This window comes from Phascolarctos cinereus, unplaced genomic scaffold (assembly GCF_003287225.1).
Source record: "Phascolarctos cinereus isolate Bilbo 61053 unplaced genomic scaffold, phaCin_HiC Scaffold_4;HRSCAF=312, whole genome shotgun sequence".
In the NCBI taxonomy this organism is placed as follows: Eukaryota; Metazoa; Chordata; class Mammalia; order Diprotodontia; family Phascolarctidae; genus Phascolarctos; species Phascolarctos cinereus.
The window spans coordinates 710949190-710970026 of record NW_027555847.1 but is presented as its reverse complement, the minus strand read 5'-3'; the positions used below and the strand labels follow the sequence as shown (position 1 = coordinate 710970026).

General features: G+C 49.1%; 1 protein-coding gene across 4 annotated transcripts in view; it reads left to right on the top strand.

Moving 5' to 3' along the window:
• TMEM119 (transmembrane protein 119) overlaps positions 1 to 20059 on the top strand; it is a 29094-nt gene extending 9035 nt beyond the window's left edge. Inside the window, exons 1-4 of one of the 4 annotated variants that reach the window (XM_078154383.1) lie at positions 9806 to 10069; positions 12721 to 12843; positions 14580 to 14633; positions 17848 to 20059. In XM_078154383.1, coding sequence (XP_078010509.1) covers positions 17874 to 18764 — 891 coding nt within the window. In that variant the 5' untranslated portion in view covers positions 9806 to 10069; positions 12721 to 12843; positions 14580 to 14633; positions 17848 to 17873 and the 3' untranslated portion in view covers positions 18765 to 20059. Of the gene's footprint in view, positions 1 to 3194; positions 3279 to 9805; positions 10070 to 12720; positions 12844 to 14579; positions 14634 to 17847 lie in introns of those variants that run through there. The other 3 variants (XM_021008014.2, XM_078154384.1, XM_021008013.2) reach the window with 3 other exon arrangements.
• The last annotated feature ends 778 nt before the right edge of the window (positions 20060 to 20837 follow it).

Below are 20837 nucleotides of genomic sequence, written 5' to 3'. Positions count from 1 at the left end.
TGAGGCAATCGGGGTTAAGTGACTTGCCCAGGGTCACACAGCTAGTAAGTATCATGTGTCTGAGGCTGGATTTGAACTCAGGTCCTCCTGACTCCAAGGCCAGAGCTCTAATCACAACTAGCTGCCCCTATATGTGGTCTTCTAAATTCTTAAGTGCTACCTTTTGACTGAATTTAGGTTGCACTTAAGGATTTAGAAGGCCTCATGTGCCCTTAAGGCCACAGGTTCCCCAACCTATAAATGCTTTAAAAATATGATCTCATTTGATCTTCACAACAACCCTATGATGTGTATGCTGATATTATCCCATTTTACTGTTGAAGAACTGAGGCAAACAGAAGTTAAGTGTCTTGTCCAAGAGCTAGAATTGTAGGAAATATCTGAGGCTCAATTTGAACTCAGATCTTCCTGATTCCAGGCCATCCCTTTCTATCCACTGTGCTAAGCACTTAATCAATAGTAACAGGATTCCAACCCAGGTCCCTTCTTTCTATCACACCCTGTTGCCTTTCTTAGCATGAATGAGAGGAAAGAGAAGGCCTTAGTATACAGAGAAGGACTAGTTGACTCATTATTTGTATAGGAATTAATTGAAAAAACAAACAATCATCTACTAAAGGGGAACCATCATATGCTGTGCTTTTCTTACTAAGCTAGGCTGTGCTCTTGGTTCTGCTCACTTAACTTTGCATCAGTTCATGTTTAAGTCTTTCCAGGTCTTTCTGAAATCATCCTGCTTATCATTTCTTTTTTTTTTCTTTCCACTAGGCAAGGGGTTGAGTGACTTGCCCAGGGTCACACAACTAGTAAGTGTCAAGTATCTGAGGTCAGATTTGAACTCGGGTGCTCCTGACTCCAAGGTCGGTGCTCTGTCCACTGTCCTTGCTTGCCATTTCTTATAGCACAATATAGACAGCAGTTCTTGAGGAAAAATTGGAGAGTTTTAGTTGACTGCAAACTCAGTCAATATGAATCACTACTAAGACATGGCAACCAGGAAAGCTAAAAGGATCTAGTAAGGGAGAAAATGTACCTAGAATTAGGAAAGTGATGGTCTGACTATACTTGGCCTCAGTCAGACCACATCTGTGCTCCGTGCTGGGCATGACGTTTCAGGAAGGAGCTTGATAAACTGGGGGTATATGCAAAAGAAGGCAACCATGGTGAGAAGACTAAAGACCATGGCACAGGGGGTTTGAATGAAGGATTAGGGATGTTTTGCTTGGAGAAGAGAAGATTGAGGGGCAAGGTTGGAGGGAAGGAGATAACATACTTCTAAAGTCCTTGGATGGCTGTCCTGAGGAAGAAAGATAAGATAGCTTTGGTTTGAACCCTGACAGGTAGAATAGGAGCAACGAATGGGTGGATGGAAGGTCCATAAGGTTGGATATCAGGAAGAAGCTTTGTTAACACCTTGAGCTGTTCCAAAATGGCGTGGGCTCTTTGGAAGGTGGTGAGCTTCCTGGCACTGGAAGCCTGCAAGCAGAGCCTGGATGACCATTGGTAAGAATGTCATAGAGGAGATGCTTGGTCGATTCTGCCTTCTCTTCAATGGCCTCCGAGGGACCTTCAGACTCTGAGATTCTGTGACTCGCCCACGGTCATACAATCAGGTCAATGGCAGAACTGGAATTCAAACTCAGGGCTTCTGGCTCCATGTTGAAGACTCATTCTGTGATCTACGGAATTTTCTCCTCTAGACTGGCTGCTCGGGACAGGGGCGGCTGCTTTCTTCCCTGCCTGAGGCCCAGGCCTCTTGGTCCACATGAAAGACTGAAGGCTGGTGATTAGAACTGTTCTTACCCCAGAGCAGGCTAAATTCGGAGACTTGTCCCCACAGCCTGGCTGGTGTAATTAAGGCCTGGCTTGAGTCCCTTGGACACATCAGAGACATTCCAGAGGGCCCTGGAGGGGGAGGGCAGTGAGCTGCTGTTTTACTCCCAGAACTGTCTCCTTCTCCACTGAGGAGCTGAGCCCAGGCACGGACCTTACTGTGGGTGCCCAGAGCCATCCTCTGGATCCGAAAAGTTGTCCAGACAGCCCAGACCTCTGCACCCAGGGTGAGCCCGAGCCGGTCTGGAGGTGGGGGAGCCAGCCTCATCATCATCATCATGATAATAGCTAATATTTATATAGCAAAATATTTTAAATACCTTATCACATGTGAGCCTCATACTAACTCAGAGACATAGGTACTCTAGGAATTTTTATCTACATCTACAGGCCCAGTAGCTGACACATAGTAGGCACTTAATTAAATGTTTGTTGACTGACTGTTGACTAACATGTTTTTCGGTTGTGTCCGACTCTTCGGGACCCTATTTGGTGTTTTCTTGGCAATGATACTGAACTGTTTTTCCATTTCCTTCTCTAACTGATTTGACAGATGAGGAAACTGAGGCAAACAGGGTGAAGTGACTTGCCCAGGGTCACACAACTAGTCTGAGGTTGGATTTGAACTCAGGAAAATGAGTCTTCCTGACTCTAGACCCAGCAACAACAATAGTTAGCGTTTACATAGTGTACTGATTTAGAGCTATATACAACCACAGATAAGGAAACTGAGTCCAAAGACAGTTAAGTGACTTATCCAAGGTCATGGAGGGAGTAAGGTTGGGGGAGGCCTTTCTGTCTCCAAGACCAGTTCTCTCTCTCTACTTTACTGCTTCTTCTCCCATTTTGCAATTGAGGAAACTGAGCGTGGAGAGGAAATGACTTGCCTGGGATCAGGCAGGTACAGGTGTCCAAGGTGGGGTTGGCTCATGCAGTCTGCCCTTTCTGTTTTCTTTCTACCTTTAAGCAGCGTAGCTCAGTGGAAACAGCATCTTCTGGATTTGGACTCAGCCACCTATGCAGGATCTTGGGCATGTCCCTGAAACTCTCTGGGCCTCAGTTTTCTTATCTGTAAAGTGAAGGGATTGGACTCCATGGCCTCTAAGATTCCTTTCAGCTCTACACCTGCCATCTTATGATCTTATCTCTGTCTGATCCCCGCCCCCAACCCACACACCCTCAGCTTCCTCCTCTTACTCCCAGACCCTCACACCCATCCCTCCCCCATTTAAATACATGCTATGTAAATTAATATATCATGTTTATATAGATGCATTTAAATATTTAAATAGATAATCATAAGATCACAAAAATTGGAGTTGGAAAGGACCTTAGTGATCACTGAAACTGTCATGTTACAGATAAGGAAATAGAGACCCAAAGAGATGACCTAACTTCCCTAAGAGCATTCCACAAGCCAGAACTTGAAGCCAGGACCCTTGATGGTAAGTACAGTGTTCTTTCTACCACAACATGCTGCCTCTCATACGCAGGTACAGGGGTATTTTCATACCTGGATAGGTAACCATGCACACTTCTAAACAGAAAGGTGTGTGTCTACATGCAACTTCATACAAACATGAATGTGCACGTGTCTACATGTAATGCACCCCGACATACCTTAGCCCAGTAGCCCCTGCTGCTTCTCTTCCCAAGAGAAGAGAGGCATAGAATAGGACAACTGCATCTGTCCCCCACCCTGGTTGTGAGCTTCCTCCCGACCTTGGCCTCCCTGCTAAGATCTCCCCAGCTCTAATGTGGCCAGACAGCAGGTGTGCCGGGAGGGGCTAGGTCCCCAGGCCTCACATGTGTTTGCCTCTTTTAGACACAGGATCAATCTAGAGACGCCAGGAGGGGGTCAGGGAGGAAGGGATGGAGGCTGTCATTCTCAGCTTGTCTGGATATCAGACCCTGAGGTCATAAAGAGGGATGGGCTGGAGATCCGAAGCAGGTGACGCTGACTTGATCTATACATAGACGTGATACACATGAGCACACACACACACACACACACACACACAAGCACACGCTCAGGACCCTGAGCTCACCAAAGTTGCAAGCTGACAGAGGTAGCATCTACCATGTCAGCCACGGCCAGCTGGCCAACAGCTTTAGCTTCTGCACCCGTGGACCCACAGCAAGGTGTCAGAAAAGTTCCTAGAGATCCAGAGTTGGGAGGGGCCTTGGAACACAGGATGACAGATCTGGGAGGGATCTTAGCACACAATGTCAGAGTTGGGAGAGATCATAGAACATGGGAATATCAGAGCTGGGAAGGACCCTAGAGCAGAGGATGTCAGATCTAGGAGAGACCCTAGAAGAGGGGATGTCAGATCTGGGAGAGGCATTAGAACAGAAGATGTCAGAGCTGGGAAAGACCTTAGAATAGGGAATGTCAGAGCCAGAAAAGATTGTAGAACACAGAACATAGTTCTGAGGCATCTAGTCTAATCATTTCACTTATTGGAGGAGAAAACTGAGGGGTCAGAGTGGGGAAGTAGTTTGCTTAAGTTTGCTCCCTTTTTCTCTACTTGTACCTGTCCAAGTGCCCTCCTTGGGCCTCCCTCTTTCCTTGCATGTTTGATTTATTCTCCTTTATAAACTCCACGTTCTCATCAGACCGTACTCCTCCGGAGCCAACCTCCCACTCAAGGCTGTGAGTGCAAACTGCTTCCAGGATGTCCTCTGTCCTCACCTCCCTTCAGAACCCAGGTTACCTTCTAAGGTTCATCAGTGGCCACCTCCAGGAAGCATTCCCTGATTGCTTCTCCCCTCCCCCTCTCCCCATTATTAACACTTTTCTCCTTCCTTCCTGTTCCTTACTCTGTACTTGTTTTAAGATATTATTATTCCAGTAGGATGCAAGAAATTAAAAGCAAGGATTTCTTCATTTTTATCTTTATATTCCCAGTGCCTAGGCATGGGGCCCAACACATAGTAGGTGCATAATAATTGTTTGTTAAATTGCACTGAACCTTGGCCAAATAACTTTGTCTCAGGTCATTTCTCTGTAAGTCGGGGATTGGATTCATATCAGAGGTTCTTCACTTTTTGTGTGTTGTGGGCCCCTTTGGCAGTCTGGGGAAGTTCCTGGACCCCTTCTCAAAAGAATGTTTGTTTTTTTAAATTCATAACTTAAGGAAACACTTAAATTCAGTTAAATTTTAGTTAAAATAAAGATCTATTTTTTTCCCTATTCAAGTTCCCAGACTCACTGAAATCTATCTGGGTACCACTGGGTTAGATGCTCTCTATGACCTACTCCAGCTCTTAATATTCCTTGTTCTAAGGCCCCTCCCAGCTCTGACATTCCCTGTTCTAAGGACCCCTCTCACCTCTGATCTTCCTTTTTCTTTTTAAAAGGCAATTGGAGTTAAGTGACTTGCCCAGGGTCACACAGTTAGTAAGTGTCAAATATTTGGTCTGAGGCTGGATTTGAACTCAGGGCCGGTGCTCTATCCACTGCGCCACCTAGCTGCCCCTCTGATATTCCTTGTTCTAAGGTCCTTCCCTGATCTGAATTCTCTGTTCTAAAGCCTCTCTCAGCTCTGACATTTCCTGTTCTAAGGTCCCTCCCTGATCTGAATTCTCTGTTCTAAAACCTCTCTCAGCTCTGACATTCCCTGTTCTAAAGTCCCTCCTAGCTCTGACATTTCCTGTTCGAAGGCCCCTCCCAGTTCTGAATCCTCTGTTCTAAGGCTCTTAACATTCTCTGTTCTAAGCTCCCCTTCCCTTCCTTCTCAGCTCCAATATTCTCTAAGATGCTCTCTCTATTTGGACATTCCATATTCTACATTCTGTATTAAGGGGTCTTTTCTCCAAGCCCACCCTGATCACTAGCCCACACTCAGTCCTGCCCTGAGGCTCTCTGACCAGTGGGAGGCCCAGGGCCCACCCTGTGGCATAGGGCAGGGCAGGGCAGGGTGGGAGGCAGCTAGGTTCCAACTATGTAATTTCAGGGAGATGAACATGGAGCTGGGCTGTCCCCCCAGGCAGCCACTCAGAAACCCAACCCCTTTCCTACCATGTAATTTGCCAACCCTCAGCCCTGCCCTGTTGAGCATTTGCTACTGGGAGGCAAGAGGCTGGCTTCAAACTACCATTCCCTGGGCCTGAAGGATGGGCAGACCCACCCCACCCATGGGCTTCTCTCCAAGTCCCTCCATCCCCCAATCTCTGAGGGAAACGGCCTAGACCCAGAGCATGAAATATAGAATCAAAGAATCTCAGAGCAGAAAGAGCCCTCGGTGACCACCTGGTATAACCCCTATCTGGATCAGAATCCCCTTACAACATCCCCAACAAGAGGTCAGTCAGCCTTTGTTTGAAGTCCTCCAGGGAGGGGAAGCCTTGACTTTTCAAAGCAGTCCATTCCACTTCGGGGCAGTTCCAATCCTCAGAAAGGTTTTCTCAGCATGCCTCAGTTTACCTATATGCTACTTCCCCCCATTGCTCCTAATTCTGTTCTCTGGGACCGAGTGGAGCAAGGCTAATCCCTCTTTCCTACTTTAGCCCTTTGAATATTTTAAAACAGAAATCATGTCTTCACCATTGTGGTCCTCATCTTCTTCCCCCTTAAGACTCTTCACTGTCCTGGTTGCTTTCTCTGAATGTCTTTTACTTTATCAGTGTCTTTCCCTAACAGTGGCAAGAACTGGATACAGGGATCTGGGTAGGTGGAATCCATTCTGTACAGTGGGTCCATGCCTTCTCCAGCCTTGGAGGGCATGACCTTAGAAATTCAACTTAAGATTAAATCATCACAAATCACCCCATGAACAGACTCTCTGATCTTTTTGGGTGGCAGTCTAGTCAACGCTTTGCCATCTTGGACTTGGAAAGTTGACTTTTTAAACCCAAGCACGTGACTTTACATTTATCCCTATTGAGACGCCTCTTTTTAAGGATGGTCCCAAGCAGAGCTTCTCACAATATTTTTGAAGCCCCATTCTATCTTCATTGTGGACATTAAAGCTGGAGAACAGCGTAGGATTCATGGACTGTCAGAGCTGGAAAGGACCTTAGGGGTCATCTGCTCCAACCCTCTTATTTTATAGAAGGGAAACTGAGGCTGCTGGGGTAAAATGACTTGGCCAGTCTAGAACTCACCTCTTTTACATCCAAGTCCTGGGCTTTTTTTCCCCACTTCTCTACACTGCCTTCTTTAGGGGGCACCTAGGTAGTATGAAGTCAGGAAGACCTGATTTTAAATCTGACCTCAGACATTTACTAGCTGTGTGACCCTGGCTAAGTCATTTCACCCCGTTTGCCTCAATTTCCTCATGTGTAAAATGAGCTGGAGAAGGAAATGGCAAACCACTCCAGTATATCTGCCAAGAAAACCCCAAATGGGGTCATGAAGAGTCAGACACAAGTGACAAACAATTGAACAATCATACTTCTCCTCAGGCCACCTTGACCACCACTGCCAATATTATGAAGACACTCTCAGATATGCTGATCCCCAAGGGTCAGCTCTAGGTCTGGTCAGTGAGGGCAGAGTCATCCTTTGTCTCTGTCAGGAGCAGTCCACTCCCCATACCCAATCTCAGACACCCTGGGCTTCCTTTCAAGGCAGCTCAGCAGTGGAAAGGGGGCTTGGCTTGAAGTCAGGGGGTTTAGGTTCTTCCTATCCTTAGATCTGCCACTTAGTAGTACAGTGACCTTGAACAAATCATTTCACCTTTTTACAACTCACTTGGGGATAAAGATTCATGCACTGCTTGCCTCATAGGCTTTTACGAGAAGCACGTTTCATAGATCTTGAAGGTACAGTATTATGGGCATGATATTATTATGGTTGTTGTTGTTATGACTTTGGGACGGGCTTGGACAGATAATACTTTTCTTCTGAAAAAGACTGAGGCTCTTAGTGGACTGCAAGCTTTATATGAATCAGCGGCGTGGAGTCACTACCACAACCGAGGAAGCAGATTCCACCTTGGTCGGACCATAACTGGGACGTTGAGTTCATTCAGTTCTGGGCTCCCAGATTAGAACAGGCAAGTTGAAGACTGTCCAGCTAGGAGGCCAATGAGGATGATGAAGGACTTCAAGTTGGTTCTTAAGATGTCTGAAGATGTTTAGCCTGGAGGAGAGAAGATTTTAGGGAAAGGAGGACGAGCCAAAATGCTGTCTTCAATTTTTTTTTAAAACTGAACCCTGGAACAGGGATATTTTTTTCTTGCTCTCCTTGGCCCATAGGGCAGAATGAGGCCTTAGCATGGGCTATGATGGGTGGGGGAGGCAGATTTAGGCTTGATGGCAAGAGCAACTTCCTAAGAATTAGAGCTCTCTCAAAATGGAATAGGTCCCGAGGCTTCTGGGAGTAGTGAGCTTTGAGATTGGAGGTCTATCTTGAATCAAGGCAAGTCAACAAGCATTAATTAAGGCCCTACGGTGTGCTGGGTACTGTAAGTGTTGACAATACAAAGAAAGGCAAAAGGCTGTCCCTGCTCTCATGGAGCTCAGAGCCTAAATGGGGAGAAAACATGCAAATCACTAGATATAAGCAAATCTTACACAAGATTAATTGGAGATAATTGACAGAGGGAAGGCACTAGAATTAAGGGGGATCAGGAAGAGCTTCCTGTAGAAGGTGGGATTTTAGTTGGGATCCATAGGAAACCAAGGGATCCGGGGGAGGGAATTATAGGCATGGGGCACAGCCAGTGCAAATGAGTCCAGAGATGGAAGCTCTTATTGAAGGTACAGAAAGGAGGGTAGGGTCCCTTGATTGCAGAGGAAGGTGTAGGAAGACTGGAACGCTAGGAGGGGCCAAGTTATGAAGGGCTTGAAAAGCCTGAGAGAGTTTTATATCCGATCCTGGAGGTGATAGGGAGCCATTCGGTGAGTTTACTGAATAGGGAGGTGACTCAGTGGGACCTGTGCTTTAGGAAAATCACTTTGGCGGTTGTGGAGGATGGGTTGGTGTGGGAAGAGATTTAAAGCCGGGAGACCCCCAGCAGCCATTGTTGTGGCCTGAGGGCTTCACTTACAGGTTGAATGACTCGTCAATTACGTTGTAAAGGGGAGTCTTGGTCAGATATTGGCTGGACTGAATTGCTTCTGAGGCCCCTCTCAGCTCTGCCATCCCCTGTTCTAAGCCCTCTCCCAGCCCTGACATCCCTTGTCCTAAAGGCCCTTCCATCTCTCACACTCTGTTTTCTGTATTTTCAGTCAGATCCCTTTAAGAGAGAATGTTCTAAGATTCTACAGTTGTATCCTCTGGAGACCTAGATTGATGCCCAGATATCCACGGAGAGGGGAACTTAATTCTCCTCCCCTATTCCCCTATAGTTTTGTCCACTGTTTCCTCTGGACCATCCTGCCGCAGGCACCCCAAAGCCTGAGAAAACATCCATCAGTTGGATGGGATTGGAAACCCATTCCCAGGCTCTGAAGTGGAAAGGGCAGGGGGAGGGCTGGGGAACACTGGGGTACTCGTTTGCCAGGATGTCTCCTTGATGAGGGTGTCTGGGGGTCCCAATGCCTCCACTTCTTCTACCTCTCTGTTGCTCTCTCTTTTTATACACTCTATCTCCCACGTTTTCCTGAGTCTTGCCTCACCCCTCCCATCATGGAAACACTGAGTCAAGCCCTGAATGGGAGATTTTTCCTTCTTTACTGGCTCTCAAGGTCCCCTCATCCTCACCCATTGTCCTGGTGGCAAGATCCTCTTCCTTTCTCCCTTCTTCTTCTTCTTCCCTCCCCCCTTCTCTCTTGCTTTTCTTGGGACCCCTTCACTCAGGGAAACTTTGCTTTCCAGAAAAGCTCATAAGAGAGAAAGGAACAAAGTCCTCCAGCTGGAGGACTCCAGCCCCTCCTCCCGCCACCCCCAATTGCTCTGTGTGTGAGTGTGTGTGTGTGTGTGTGTGGCCCCTGGTGGAGCTCAGCTTGCAGTCCCTCCCTCCCTCAGTCCCTCCCATCCCTTTGCCCTCTCCCCTCCCCCAGCCCTGCCTGTCCCCACTTGAAACTCCTTTAATGAAAGCAAGCTGGTGGGGCTAGCCTCTCTCAGTTGGTGAGCTTGAGGCTGGCTGGCTGGCTGACTGACTGGAGGAAGGGGAGGCGGGCAGGAGGGCAGGGGGGCAGAGGGGCAAGGGCCCGGGACCAGCACCCTGCTCCTAGTCTAGGACTCCAGAAAGCTCCCCATCCTTGGCTGCTGGGCTGTGGGATCTCATCCAGCCTCAGTCGTGGGGACCCAGGCATCCTGAAACCTCCCTTTGCAGCTCCTCTGGTGAGTCTGGGCTTCTCTGGGCAGCGAGGTCCAGATCAGGGTGGAAGAGGAGTTCTGGGGGTCTCTTGTCCTCCCTGAGGCTCCCTAGGGCTGCAGGCTAACCTCCTCTGCCCCCTGTTCAAACACTGCTGTCGCCCTCTCCTCCTCTTCATTAGACCAGGCTACCCAGCTCTGGCTCGACCTGTCCTGAGACTAGCAGATTGAACTTGGACCAGCCTTGACCCCTCACACCCTTCCCCCAACTTTCCCAGTTGGGAGACTCAGTTCTGAGAGTGTTTAGGTTGCTAAGATGGACCTGGTCCTTCCAGCAGTGCCTGGCTGGGTCCCAGCTGCACAGAGGGTGTCCAGTAACTGCCTGCACATGTGTGTCTGGGGACCTGGGCTAAGTCTGGGAGATGCAGGCGGCTGTTAGGACTGTGTGTGTTTGTGGAGTGTCTGTGCATGCTCACACGTGTGTGTGTATGTGTGTGTGTGTGTGTGTGTGTGTGTGTGTGTGTGTGTGTGTGGGTGTGGGATTGATAGCTGTTAGGGGTATCTACACAGAAAGAGATTCAGGTCAGTGTGCATTCATGGGACTGAACACTTGGTTTCCACTTGCCTGCTCCCTATAATCTCAGGCTTTTGTCTTTCCTTACTCCCTACAGCCCTCCATCCCCCCTGAATTTGTGTGACTGTTTCTGTATGTGGATCACTGCATGTATCAGTGTGTGTGTGTGTGTGTGTGTGTGTGTGTGTGTGTGTGTCTTCTCTGGGGCTGTGAATCTATAGGGATCAATGTGTGTCTGTATGTGGGTCAACGTGGGTCAGCATGCCTCTGTCTATATGGGTACGTGTGTGTCTCTGTGTGAGTGTGTCTGCTATATGTACCAGTATGTTGAGTGTATCATTTGTGTGGATGTAGATGTGTGTGTGGGTTGGGGGTAACTGTGCTCCAGTCTATAGGGTCAGGGTGTCTGGGGCGTCCACAGCAGTTGTACTCACTGGGGCCTTTGGGGGCATTGGGAAACCAGACTCCTCTGGTCTCTTGGATGGTCAGGCCAGGGGACCCCTTTAGTTCAGTTTTTTTCCTTCTAGGGGAATGCCCGCCTCCTATATCCTCTTCACTGGTAATGTGTGTGTGTGTGTCGGGGGGGGGGGGGGGGGGGGGGGTTGGATCCCAGAGTCCTGGGCCAAAGGGGGAAGAAGAAAAGGTCAGAAGGCCCCAGAGGGGAGAGGGGAGCTGGGAGGGCTTTGCAGCCTGCAGCCTGCAGCCTCAGTCCCGCCATGGACTTGTTCTTTAATTGAAACCAGGTTTTCTGTGTGTGGGCCCCCTTCCTTGTCTCCTTCCCCCTGTGCCTCCACTCCGCCTTCCCAGTGGCCTAAGAGGACCCCTCTCAGACAAGGAGAGGATTCTGCTCTCCAGGGTACCAAAGGACCTACCTGGGTCTCTCCTGGGAGGGGAAGGGGCACATTTGCATAATCTGCATACTCAGTAATTTATTCATTCAACAAGCATTCATTAAATATATAAATGTTGTCATGGTTAAATTAGCCTATTATGTGCCAGGCTCTGTGCTGGGCAAAGGCCCTGTCCTTAAAGAGCTTATTGCTAAGGGTAGGGAGTGTACACAGAAAATATACAAAACAATTGGAGGGAGGGGCCGGTACTGAACGGGGGGGGGGGGGGGGAGATCAGAAAACGTCATCGAGCTGAACTATAGAGAAGCTAGGGATTGATTCCAAGAGGCCTTGGCTTGAGAAGGGCATGCATTCCTGGCCTGAGAGACAGTCCAGGCAAAAGTTTGGAGGTGAGAGATGGGATGTAGAGAGAACAGGAAGGCAGCCAGCATGATTGGGACCTTAAGGGAAAGTAATGAAGAATCAGCCTAGAAAGGCAAGCCACAGCCAGATTGGGAAGAACTTTAAATACCAGACTGGGGGGGGGGGGCGGAGTTTGCATGCTTGAGGCAAGCCAGGGAGTGAGGGTCAGAGCTGTGCTGTAGGAATATCCATTCGGCAGCTGTGTGGAGGAGAGATTGGAGAGAAACGTGTCACATGGAAACAGGTCAAACCCCAAACTGAATGGGCTGCTTGATTTGGAGAAAACCACCGAGGCTGACTTTAAGAACAGTCTAAGACATGGAGAGAGACTAGGCTGGAGAAGGGTCCTGGCCTGGGAGGACCACTCCAGAGGGTGAGAGACAGGGGGGTGATGGGAAAGAGCGCTGGGCTTAGGTCTCAGCTTTTTAATTTCCTATGTGACCTTGGGTAAGTCTAGGTAAGACCTCCTTTGCTTCCCTCATCATGAAGCTAATGGGGTTTGGACTAGGTGCCATGGAAGCTCCCTTCTAGCCCTACATTCTATGACCCGAGGGCTTTGGAATCTGTCTTTGCCTAGGGGCTGGGGCAGAAGCCAAGCTGTCCTTCCCAAGGAATGGAGGCCAAGAGCCAGAACTCCCTATGGGCAAATGGGCCAGCCCTCCTGCCTTCTTAGGGGAGATGGTGTCTTGCCCTTCCCCTGTCTATAGGGCAGGGGCTGTGTTTCCCCTAGGAGGGTTCCTGAAAATGACCAAGATGGGAGCTGACCTTGGGAAAAAAAAACCTATCCCCCAGAGGCCATGAGAAGCTGGAGAAAGCAGATTGAGTTAGTTATATCTGCTCTCTGCTCTCAGGGAATCACTGGACTTTTAGGCTGGGAAGTACCACAGGAGGGTATCTGGCTTGAAGGCATCTTTCCCAGCTGGAGAAACTGAGGCTGAGGGACAGGCAGTGACTTGGCCAAGGTCACGAAGGAGGTAGGAGTGAAGGCAATGGTGTGGAAGGTTTTTGAGATGATTATGTAGGGGTGAGTGGAGCTTGGGGTTGGGGGATGGGAGCATGCGGATCCTCAGCTGAGGATGAGAAAAGGGCTATTTCTTCTTCTGGTTCTCCTCCCTACATGTGTTACCTCAGCACATCATTCCCCCCAGTCACTGCAGAAATGACTCTTGACCTCCTGTTTAGGAGAAGAAGCTCCTGTTTAAAGAATCACAGGACCATGAGAACTGGGAGGGGCCTTAGAACAGGGAGTGTCAGAGCTGGGCGGGGCCTCAGAACAGGGAATGTCAGGGATGGGATGGTCTTAGAATAGAGAATGTCAGAGCTGGGAGGGGCCATAGAATAGAGACAGAGGATGTCAGGGCTGGGAGGGACATTAGAACAGGGAATATCAGAGCTGGGAGGGGCCTCAGAACAGGGGATGTCAGAGTTCCCTCTCAGCTCTCCACCCTGGCTCTGTCTAGATTCCCTCCCTGTGCCAGGAGAAGGTCTCAGACCAGCAGCTCTCCCAGCCTCCCTTGCCAGGGGCTCCCTTGGTTATAGAACAAACCATATTCTTTCTTTGCTCGGGATATTTCTGCAGCAGGTGAGAACCAAGGTACTTTTAATCCAGACATGAACATTTTTCAAGTCGCTGATGTGAATGCCATTATCTCCCAGGTTCACCTTCCTAGATGGTTGTTGATGGTGGGCTCTGTGTATACGTGAGTGTTTGCGTGCACACATACATTTGCCTAGGGGTATAGTGATGAGGAGAAACTGGACAGGGAGGGGGCCACTGGCCAAGAGAGTTCTCTGTCCTGATGACAGAGCTTATGGTAAGGGCCCAACGTCAAAGAGTCACAGAACTGTTGAGGACCACCATCAAATCATGGGATCACAGGCTTGGAGCCTGGAAATCCTTGAGCCCAAATTCCTTGTTTTATTGCTGAGGAAAGTGAGGCCCAGAATTGCTTGCTTCAGGTTACACAGAGAGTAAAATCACAGAACTGGGTTTTAAGCTCCTAGTCCAAATCCAGAGCTTTTTCCATTGTACCACGAGGCCCCACCCACTGAATCACGGAATCCAGGAATCATTGAATTACTGAAGAACAGACTCTTAGAACCAAAGATTCTGAGACTCATATAAACATCACATTAGAAGATCTTAGAATCAGAAACGTGAAATCAGAGAATCTTGGAGTCACAGTCAATGAATTCAGAAATCTTAGAATCATAGAATCTTGGAATCTCAGGGATCATACAGTCACTGAATTAGAGAATAGTATCACCAACTTTTTTTTTAAGGCAATTGGGGTTAAGTGACTTGCACAGGGTCACACAACTAGTAAGTTTCAAGTGTTTGGTCTGAGGCCAGATATGAACGCAGGTCCTCCTGACTTCAGGACCGGCGCTCTATCCACTGTGCCACCTAGCTGCCCCCCCCTTTTGTTGTGTTAGAACCATCTAACTGCATAATCAGACAATATTAGAATCATACTTTCTTAGAATCAAGACCACATACTTGCTGAATTAGAGAGTCTTGGAACTATAGATTCTTACAATGAAAGAAATTTGAAGTCTTGGACATAATCACCAAATTAGAAAATCTTGTTGTTCAGTCATGCCCAACTCCCCATGACCCAATTTGGGATTTTCTTGGCAAAGATACTGGAGTGGTTTGCCATTTCCTTCCCTAGCTTTCTTTTTTCTTTTTTCTTTTTTTTTTTTACAGACGAGGAAATTGAGGCAAAGAGGGTGAACTAACTTGCCCAGGGCCACACAGCTGGTAAGTGTCTGAGGCCAGATTTGGACTAAGGTCTTCCTGATTCCTGGCCTGGTGCTCTATCCACTGTACTACTTAGCTGCCCAGGACTCTGGAGCATTGAAACTTGGAAATCATAAATCTTGGAATTCTTGAATCACAGGATCTCAGAGGCCCTAGAGTGGTCATCTAATCCATCCTTGTCTTAAAACATAGGACAGCACCTCTACCTCCCACTGTACCCCCAATACCATGAAAGTGGTGTCTTCCCTCTCACCTTGGGCCCCAGGCAGACCACGCTCTTGGAAATCCATGTCAAAGTTTCCATACCCAGACTGGGCTGTCAGGAATTTATTAATTGGCCTCGCCAATCTGCTCCAGATGGGGTCTTGGCATCTGGGGGTTCATGCCGGGAGCAGCCTATCTGGATGGCTGTGTGGGCGGGAGCTAGTGAGCCAGGTCATCTGGTTCTCATCTACTCTGAGGCTACGTCATGGCGGGGGGGGGGGGGCGACGTTCTCCAATAGCCCTGGAGCAGAAGAGCTTTTTGGCTCTTTTTGTCTCCAACAAAATTATTTTCAGAAGGGAGACCCAGGAGAGAGAAGGACGAGCTTAAGATCCTGATGGGGATGGCTGAAGTGGGGGTGGGGTGGGGCAAGGACAGAGACAGGGCCCATAGACAGACAGGAATCTCACCCTGGCAGGGCTTTAGAGCTGTGGGGTGTGTGGTTGGCTTGGCCAAGGTTTCAGTTCCTGGAGAAGGAGGTGGAGCCCAAATTGGGGGGGGGCCCTCGGGTTAAAAATAGAATTAGCTTTGAGTGTCTCAGAAGAGATTACAAACAGAAAAACTCCAATACGGTTATCTTTCAGGCTATTGTCCCCTGGACAGATATTATGAGCCCATTGTTGGGGGTGTACAGACAAGTAGAAAACACTGTCTTGGCCCTCGGGAAGCTTACAGTCTAGTGGGAAAACAAGACAGGGAACTGTTAGTAAACAGAATAAGACAGAGAATGAACAAGGGTTGAACTGGGTGGTCCACAGAGGGAGAGTGGTTGGTGGAAGTTCAGAGGTGGGTGATGACTGTGGGCTGGGGTAGTCATGGAGGGCTTCACGGAGGTGGGGTTCAGACACTGGAGCCACTCTTTAAGTATTTGGATGGGCAGACAGAATTGGGGGATGCATTTTAAAGGGAGGATGCCCCAGGATGCATGTGTTCCCTTTTCTAAGGCCCCTCTCCTCCTGTCCTGACATTCCCTGTTCTAAGGGCCCTCCCATCTCTGACATCCCCTGTTCTAAGACCCCTCCTAGTTCTGACATCCTCTGTCTCTATTCTATGACCCCTCCCAGCTCTGACATATCCTCTATTCTAAGGCCCCTTCTAGCTCTGACATCCCCTGTTCTAAGGCCCCCCAATAGTGTCTATTCTAAGATTTTCTCCCACTCTCTCCTTGAAGTTGACATCTGTCCCCAGCTCTGAAGCCTGTTCCACTTGGCTCCCTCGTGTTGAGGCCCAGTTTTCTGAATAGCCTTTAGTACCCCTATTCAGCCAAGCCCATGGTGGGTGAGGTGAGGATCCAGAGAGTTCGGGGAGGGAGAGGCAACACTCCATAACTGAAGCTATCTCTCTTCCAAAGGGCTGACTGTGCCTTTTGAAGCTTTGGGTTGTGGTCAAATTCCAGGATATGGCTCTGGCTGACAAGCCCTTGGAGCCAGGCCTGCTAAGTAGGTAGTTCTCTGCCTCTGCTAGGTAGGCTGACTGTGGCCAGAGAAGACTGCCCCTTGGGCCACCTCCTTCCACTCCAGCACACAGAGAACCAGGAGGGACTTTTCTCTCACTAGATCTTATCTGAATGTCTGGAGGTGTTATCTATTCCCATTTCACAGATAAGGAAAGTAAGGCCCATCTGGGGGGCAGTGACTTGTCCATGGTCACCCAGTGAGCTAGGGACAGAGCTGAGACAAGAATCCAGGCTGGGGTGCCTCTCATTCTGTCCTTCGGCCCTATCTGCTCCCTGAAATACTGACAAGCTATCAGATGATTATTCCCTGTAGGATTTCATGATATGTTCCCTTATATACAGAGCCCACCACCTACCTAGCCCCACCCTAGAGCATTTCAAACTGGATTTGTAAACTGTTTTTACATGCAACGATTCCATATATATCCACATAATCCATCCATTTATCAACCCACACAGATTTATTGGGTTCCTACTATGTGCCAGGCTCTGTGCTTACGTCGAATGAAGTGAAGGTCAAAGCCTCAGGACATGTGGAGGTTTCTGAGCCAAGCTTTCAGAATCATAGATGCAGAGCTGCGGTCATGGAGCCCAGACCTCTTATTTTACACATGGGGAAACTGAGGCTCAGGAAGTTCAGCTAATTGGCCCACAGTCACACAGCTAGTAAGTCCCTGAGGCAGGTTTTAAACCCAGGTCTTTTTGCTTCTAGGTCTGGTGTTTTGCTTTTGTTTTTAATCTTTTTCAGTTGTGTACAACTCTTCTTGACCCCTTTTAGGGTTTTCTTGGCAAAGATACTGGAGTGGTTTGCTATTTCCTTCTCCAGCTCATCTTACAGATGAGGAAACTGAGGCAAAGAGGGTTAAGTGACTTGCCCAGGGTCACACAGATAGAAAGTGTCTGAGGCCAGATTTGAACTCAGGGTGATGACTATAGGCCCACCATTCTATCCACCGCTCCACTCTGACCAAATGCTTCCTCTCAGGGGTTGATAGGGAAAGGTCTACTTATCTAGAAGGAATCTATTCTCTCCTCCTCTTCCCAGAGAGAGAATTAGATTTGCAATCAGGAGATCTACATTATGATAATAGTAATAATAAAAATGATAATAATAATAGCTAGAATTTTTACAGCCTTTGAAGGTTTGCAAAGTGTTTTATAAATATCTCATTTGATCTTTGCAACAGTCCTGGAGGTATGTACTATTATTATCCCCATTTTACAGATGAGGCAGAGAGAGGCCCAGGGTCACACATTTAGTCAATGTCTAAGGATGGATTTGAATTCAAGTCATGTCTATGAAGTTGTAAAGTCTAGGCAGGGAAAATGACTTGCTGAGTTTGTAAGTAGCAGATATGGGATTTGAACCTAGGTCCCATGGCTCCGAATGCTGTACCCTTTTCCCAGGGCCATGATGTATCTTGAATTAAATGAACTGAATGCATTCTATGACCCTAGATGTGCCTGGTCCAACACCTTTTTTTTATTTCCTGCAGATTTCCTCCCCAGGCCTGTTGAGAAAATGGCCCCGTTGGCGACCAGTAGCCTTCTATTGCTCCTGCCCCTCCTTTGGGCCCCGCCCAACACTGCCCACTCAGTGCTGGTCCAGGCTGCCCTCCTGGAGGACAGTGGGGGCAGTGGAGAGATGGAGGGCTCTTCAGCTTCCTCCCCCAGCCTCTCCCCGCCCCACACCCCGGCCCTCAGTCCCACCTCAGTGGGGCCTCCACCCACTCCTTTGGCAGGTCCCTCACCCCCAACCAACTTCCTGGATGGGATTGTGGATTTCTTCCGGGAGTACATGCTGCTCATCGCTGTGGTGGGGTCCCTGGTCTTCCTGCTTCTCTTCATCATCTGTGCTGCTGTCATTGTCCAACAGAAACACAAGGCCTCGGCCTACTACCCATCCTCCTTCCCCAAGAAGAAGTACGTAGACCAGAACGACAGGACCGGAGGCACCCGGGCCTTCAGCGAGGTTCCTGACAAGGCCCCGGATGCCCACCCGGAAGATGCAGCCATGGACTCTTCCCGCCAGCTCCAGGCTGACATACTGGCTGCTACTCAGAATCTCAAGTCTCCAACCAAGGGGCCCCTGGCCAATGGAGATGGAGTCAAAATGGAGGAGAAGGAGGGAAGTAAGAAGGATGAGGAGGCAGAGAAGGCTGAGGAGGAATCCCAAGGTCAGGGTAGCCCCAAAGAGATACCCGAGGCCCCCTCAGGGGAGGCTGCAGAGCTGAGTTGTCCATCAGGGGCTGAGGCCAGAGCAGAAGAGCCACCAGCAACTGGGATGGACCATGGTGAGCAGGAGGGTGCTCTCTCGTTACTGCAAGAAGCTAGGGAGTCCCCCAGTCTCCCTGTCCCTGAGGGTTCTTGTGCGTGCCCCAGTTTTTCTCCAACGGTGGAGGAAGCTGCTTGACTACCTTCGATGAACCAGGGCCACTCACTCTTCCAGACTGAAGCACAACTCTGTCAACCAGCTGGCCTCCAGAGACTCTATTCTCCCCTGGCCCACGAGACCCAGGCAGAAGGGTTGGCTCTGTGAGTCGGCCTATGGATGATTGGACACGGACATGTTGCCTGTGCTCTCAGCTGACTTGGTTACATCAGACGGTTCCCCTAGAGCCTTGAACATCCAATCCAAACTGTCTGGGCCTGTCTGGCTGGGGCCCTAGCTGTCTCCACTCTACTTCCAACCAAGCAGCCCCCAGAAATCTCAGGACTTTTTTTCCTCTGGCTTCCCCAGACACCCACCCAGAACCAGACTGTGCTGACTCAGCTCCCCCTAATGATATAAGGGTCTAACTTCTTTTCTAAAGACTCTTTCTACTTTAGCTAAACCCATAGGTAGCTTGCCATCGGCTTTGATCGCTTCACTTGAGGCTTATATCTTCCTGCGGAGGACAGTGCATAAGAAATAGAGAACAAAGTGGAGGAACTTTCTGTTGGCTTCATTCTTTGTTCTTCCTCCAAATACCACCCAAGCAGCTCCTTCCCTCCACTGCCATAAAGGTCTAGAAACTGGTTTGCTCTGTTATGAACTAAGGGGCCTTTCTGATGCTTGCCTTGAATGGAGGGGAGGACAAGAGGATCCTAGCTCTATTGGATTAGGGATTGCTTCATTTCGCCTTAGGATTCCATTCTGCAGGAAGTAGGACCAGACCCTGCACTTGGAGGACAGCTAGAGAGAGAAGAGAGATATGGGTCTGGCTCAGGAAACCACCTGAGGGAGGGCCTGGCAGCAGCTGGAACTGGGCGCCCAGACTCACGTTGTGGAATGGGCTTTAGTGACCTTCCCCTTTCTCTCTCCCTCCAAAGATATGACTGGTCTGGCGAGTTAAAGGATAGAGTATGACCTGACGGGGAACATCTCCTCCGTTTAAACTAGAGAAGGCAGAGTGAAGGGTCTCTTTCCTCCTTTTCCAACCAATCCCATTTTGTCCTGTGGATTTTGAGTCAGGGGCAGGATGGGGCATTGAATTCCCCATACCCAACAATTAGAACTTCACTGCCAATGGCCTTGGTATCTCTTGGATTGGGGCCAGAGAGTTGGCTGGCCTGCTTCGGGGATGGGGAGCAGGAACCCACCTCTGCCGGCATCCTGTAGACCCCCACCCATCCCTGGTACCCCACTGGGAAGGACAAGATGGAGCACGCTGCTCCACCTAGTAATAATAATGTTGATAAATTCTAATAAACTTTGGTCTGGTGTGATCCACATTGTGATGCTGTCTTTCTTGGGATTCTTAGTTATCAAAAGCCTAGAGGGGTGAAGGGAAAGAGAAGGGAAGGGAAGGAGGGAAGAAGGGGGAAATTGAGGAGGCTTTCTCAGCCTACGGTAGGGTTTGATTGGCAGACCCAGCACTTGGTCATAGAGTTTGGGGTATGGGGCCAAAGGGAGAAAAGGTGGGTCCCAAGAGGAATACTTAAGGTTTGCTGATGGAAAAATTTCCTAAGATTTAGAGCTACACAAGTAGACTTGGCTGTTTGGGAGATAGAATCATTGACTGAGACCCTCAGAAATCTTCTAACTTTTCCACTTTACAGATGAGCAAACATGCTCAGAATTAGGTGACTTGGCCAGGGTCTCTAAGTAATAAGGGGTAGAGCTACAATTCAAACCCAGATCCTTCAACTCCAAATCCAGTGTTTATTCTGTGATACCCAGCAGAGGGGGAGGGCCCCCTCCCACATCCACTCAGACCCCACCCTCTGCAGGGCCCTGCTTAGGAGCCTACAGACTCTCCCATGCAGGCCTGCTGCCCACTGCCTCTAACTTCTCCCTTCCCTTCGGGGTCCCTGGAGAGCTACAGATGAGGCCCAGATGTGTTGGAGATGCCAAATAGAATGTGTGGGGAGTGTTATGGCAATCTGGCATGGGACTCAGGAGAGAAGGAGGGGACGGCAGCTCTCTCCGAGGCCACATGACTCCCTTGGACCCTGGGTCTGGCACAGTGAGTTTCCCTCTCCTGCTTCTACTTTGCAGGAAAGT